This window comes from Prosopis cineraria, unplaced genomic scaffold (genome assembly GCF_029017545.1).
Source record: "Prosopis cineraria cultivar Desert tree isolate PC_DT_omini unplaced genomic scaffold, ASM2901754v1 PC9, whole genome shotgun sequence".
In the NCBI taxonomy this organism is placed as follows: Eukaryota; Viridiplantae; Streptophyta; class Magnoliopsida; order Fabales; family Fabaceae; genus Prosopis; species Prosopis cineraria.
The window spans coordinates 11,743,403-11,747,957 of NW_026555340.1; the positions used below are offsets into that span (position 1 = coordinate 11,743,403).

Genomic DNA, 4,555 nt, shown 5'->3' on the forward strand with positions numbered 1-4,555 from the left:
GTTGGGAAGCATATGTGTAGGAAGGCTGTAAAGGAAACATCTCAGAAAAGACCATTGTTAGCAGATTTTGCGATATTGCTTTCTACTCGTTCTTTTCTTTTACTAGTAGATTTTAATTGTACCCTTTTCCCATTAACTTCCTAAGCATCCATTTATTATGCATTAGAGTGTCATTTTCTTCAAATGGTATGTCCCATCTACCTACACCCTTCCCTCCTAAATATTGAATGTCGTCTTATCCTAAATAATAATAAAAAAATAAAGACTAGCTGCAAAAATAAAGAGTGCAGATGAAACAATCAGAGTCACTAGCAACAATACTTGACAGAGCGAAGAAGATGAAGAAGCAAAAATATATTAAAGGGAAAAGCAAAACCCAGAAACACAAAAGACGAACGAAGGAGAGGGATGAGCGATAGTACCTGACGACGATGAGCGATTGGTGAGATCGATGGAGCAAGTCGACAATGGAGATGGCGTTTGAGGTATGCAACTCAGGTATGTGAGACTGACAAAGTTTATTAGGGCAAATATGACAGGGGCACTCTTATTCGAAAATTATTATTACCATGGGTAGTTTTGTCATAAAATAGAACAAACCCAGGTTTGATTTCTCAATACCATGGGGGAGATGGGTTTAAGCAATCCCATCTTTGTGGGTTTAAGCAAACCCAAGTATGGCTTAATGTCTCATACCAAACACATTAAATTGGGCCTTTCCCAATACCAATAACAAACCCAACCCCTCGATACTACATACCAAACATGGCCTGCAAGTCTAAAATAACTAAATGAAGGATTATTCATTAGAAACAAGGAATAAAATAAAATAATTATAGTAGGAAAAAATAAATTTAAAATCTGCATATAAAGGGTTAGTCATTAAAAGGAATTATATTAATAAAATACAATTTTTAAAATTAAATCAAATCACTTCCAATTTATTCAAATTAATTAAAAGAGGAATCATAACATTCGATTATACGTATGAATTGAAAATTAATTTAAAATAATGAATCAAAAATACCGGATCCTACATGAATCGTGGAGTTAAGAAGTTGGAATGAGGGAATAATCTGAATAACCAAACACAATTATATCTAAATCGAAAGTATTGAATCAACTAAAATTGATTCGAATTAATTAAAATAGTATTTTATATTAGATTGTACAATGCGGTTATGTGTATGAATCCTCAATGGATTGTGGAGTTAGGATGTTATTGGAATAAAAGGGAATAATCTGATTTACCAACTGAATTTTAAATAGCAATCATGACATGAGTTTCAAAGTTATTGTAATGAAGGTTTAATAGAATTAAATATATTCACGAACTAAAAGTAATTAATTTTGAAAGAAGAATATCTTACGTGGCTTCATAGAATCAAAGTAATTGAAAAATTGGACACTTGTTATTCATAAAAGAATGTTTTTTATTCTTTTATTATATATATATGTATATGATTTCTTCGTTCTCATGAACTTTTGTCCTAGCCATTGCATCAGATTATTTTGCAATGAGAGATTAGGTATTTGATTTTGCATTTCTGATTAGTTTAGGCATTTAAAGAATTCAACCTTTTTAAAAAAAATTGTTAAAAAAATAACTTTTTACAACGCTAGCGTTTAACTATGTGAGAGAATTCTAATCTATCTATCTCCACTTGTGATTGAGAAGATTTTAATTAGAAGTTGATTGTTTTTTTTCATTTAATTGCGAAAAATTAAAACCTTAAAAGGAGAAAATCCATTGCCATGGAAAGTTAAGGACCGAAATAAAAACGATAGCCAACTCAAAACATATGAAATAAACTTTATTTTATAGATGTTGATCTGTCATTGCATTACAAGATCATCAATATTTCAATAAACACCTAAAATAATTTCATAATTCCATAATTGTTTTAGGGAAATATCTAAAAAATTAAGGACACTTAGGTTTTCCTTCTTTGGTCTTCCATTTGTTGTAGCAAGGACATTCTTCCTTGTGACCATATGTTCCCGATGGCGCACACAAACATTTCTGGCGACATATATTGCAGTAAGTCAAACATGCCTTCCTGTGCTGAGTATCTGAACACCGATAATCACATGCACTGGCACATTCTGATGAGTAAATAATTAAAAAATATAAGCTTTATTAGTATGCATAAATTAAACCATAAATCACATTCCTTGCAGTAATAATTAAAAAATGAATATACGTACATGACGAATTTAGAGAGAGATATAAATAAAAATAGATTGAGTTTGATGATGTACGTAATATTACATAAATTTAAGAGATTCAGTTTAGTAAATATATATAAATGAAATTAGTTATATTATCGTACAACAACTTTTAGGAGATTGATTAGTATATATTCATGTGTGAACAATAAATACCAGGCGTGTTAAAGATGTTGAGTCTCAATTGATAACAAAGGGTTCCAAGCTCCCTTGCTACAGTTTACTCGGATATAAAAAGATACAAAGCTTTGGTAGAACAAGTGTCTGATTTTATTGAAATGTGAAAAGATTACAAACCTAAAACTAAAAACTACAGAGTGCTAATGAAAATAAAATTGCGAGTCTTTGATTGAGTGTTGACTAATTTCTTTTGTATTTTCTTCTTCTATTTATAGTGTCAGGGTAGCGGTAGTCTTTTCATTGAAACCTAGCACGTTTTGCCAAAGAATCAAAGATGTCATAAAACTCATGGCACGGTCTTTATTCCATGCTCTCCATTTTGGTAACTAACCCATTTCATCAAGATACTTGGGCATAGGTTTCGACATTACTTAAGATCATATCTTCATGCCAACGGTCTAATTTACAACTAACAGGATTTCAGCATGTTTACTTATTATGGCCTTTATTGAGCCTCAATGCCGGCTCCTTTCATTTATATTGAGTATGACGCTTCAATTATTCAACCCAACTAACCATATAATCTATTTAAGCGATGTTTCATATTTAGCCCAAACATATACTTACATTCTGGATGAAACAATCCTTCTCTGCTAGCCTGAACATTTTGAGATGGAAAAAAATATTTAATTAGCAATTATATGATATAGAAAAATTATAACAAATGTGAGTGGATGTATGGAAGAAAATTCAATTTAATTTCAATATTTCGTTTGAAATGACATATATAAGAAAAAAATTATATTTATAATTATTGAGTGTATTAAACACAATCAATTTTAATAAATATTTGATAAGTTAATTACATCTCTCTGTTAATTTACAATTCAATATAAGATTTATAAACAAATCTGTTTTTTACACTAGCATAAATTTTGTAAACATTCACTGTTTTAATTTAGGGTAAACATGTAAATTTAATAATAAATTATTTTTTTGAAGAGTACGTAATATCTTATATTATAAGATAGTGTAAAATGAATTAATTATTTAAAACAAAGCGCCAAACACCTCCGTTAATTTTCCAATCATGGCCATTTGCATCACCCAACTTTCATCTGCTACACACACTCCCTCTGTCTCTCTTCCCAGCTTCCATTTTCTCTCAGATATCAAGTGTGAAGCACAATCTGCGAAGGATGGGTACACGATCCCCGACGAAACGAAGAGATGTTGGTGAAAGCGATCGACAAAAGGGAAGAAGAAGGATGCATATAGTCGGTAAAGAAGAATAGGAAGGAAAGATGCACAACCAGTCGCTGTACCTAACCCTAGCCTTCGTCGTCCTTTTCCGCCTTAAGATTCGTCATCGTTTCTGCTCATTGATCAAAATCTCTCTCTCTCTCTCTCTCTCTCTCTCTCTGTGTCTCTCTCGTGGCCGACGATTTCACTCTAGTCCTCGAAAGAATCTCACCTTACCAAAGCCAACCCAAACAACTACTCCCCGTTTGGAACCCATGGCATCTTCTTCACCTATGTTGGATTCGACACCATCTCAACCATGGCCAAGGAGACGAAGAACCCTGGAAGAGACATCCCTCTTGGCCTCGTAGGCTCCATGACGATCACCACTCTCAGATTCTGCCTCTTAGCTGTAACACTATGTATGCAGAAAAATTCTGATATAGACGACAAAGGGAATGACAAGTGTGCTGCTTATTATGGCCGTAGGTGAAGCGAGGTAACTCACACATATTGCTCGTACTTATATGCTACTTCATGGCTAGCTCGAGTGAATCAGGGAACAAGGAAACCCATTAACGCCGCAGTGATTATGATTTCTGCTACTGCTATAATCGCCTTCTTCATTGAGTTTCAGATTCTTGGTGAACTCCTTTCGATTTCAACTTTGTTCTTGTTGTCTCTCATGGCTTTGGCCCTTTAGATGAAGCTATATTGCTGAAGAAGCTCAGTGGCATGTGGAGTGGGTGAAAGAGAGATTTGGGTCAGAGAGATAAAATGTAAACAAATGTGGGCACCACAAGGAAAATAAACATCTCGGTGTCTCTCTCAATTTAAGGACAGTTGTTGGGCACTATATTTTAAATAATTGATACTTTATTTTACACTTCCCTATAACATAAAATATCAAATGTTTCTCATAAAATAATTTTAATTTTGTGACTAAATCTATACCTTTATCCTT

General features: G+C 33.0%; 1 protein-coding gene across 1 annotated transcript; it reads left to right on the top strand.

Annotated features, from left to right (window-relative positions):
• The first annotated feature begins 3,910 nt into the window (after positions 1-3,910).
• LOC129319565 (cationic amino acid transporter 1-like) lies at positions 3,911-4,294 on the top strand. The gene is made up of 2 exons (XM_054964665.1): positions 3,911-4,076; positions 4,137-4,294. The coding sequence occupies exons 1-2, from the start codon at positions 3,911-3,913 to the stop codon at positions 4,292-4,294; spliced, it is 324 nt and encodes a 107-aa protein (XP_054820640.1).
• The last annotated feature ends 261 nt before the right edge of the window (positions 4,295-4,555 follow it).

What these genes read in the sequence shown, in the direction of transcription:
- LOC129319565 (XM_054964665.1), top strand. Translation starts at nt 3,911, where the DNA reads ATGGCCAAGGAGACGAAGAACCCTGGAAGAGACATCCCTCTTGGCCTC. An exon ending in GTGTGCTGCTTATTATGGCC is followed by an intron (nt 4,077 to 4,136) that starts GTAGGTGAAGCG and finishes CTTCATGGCTAG; the next exon opens with CTCGAGTGAATCAGGGAACA.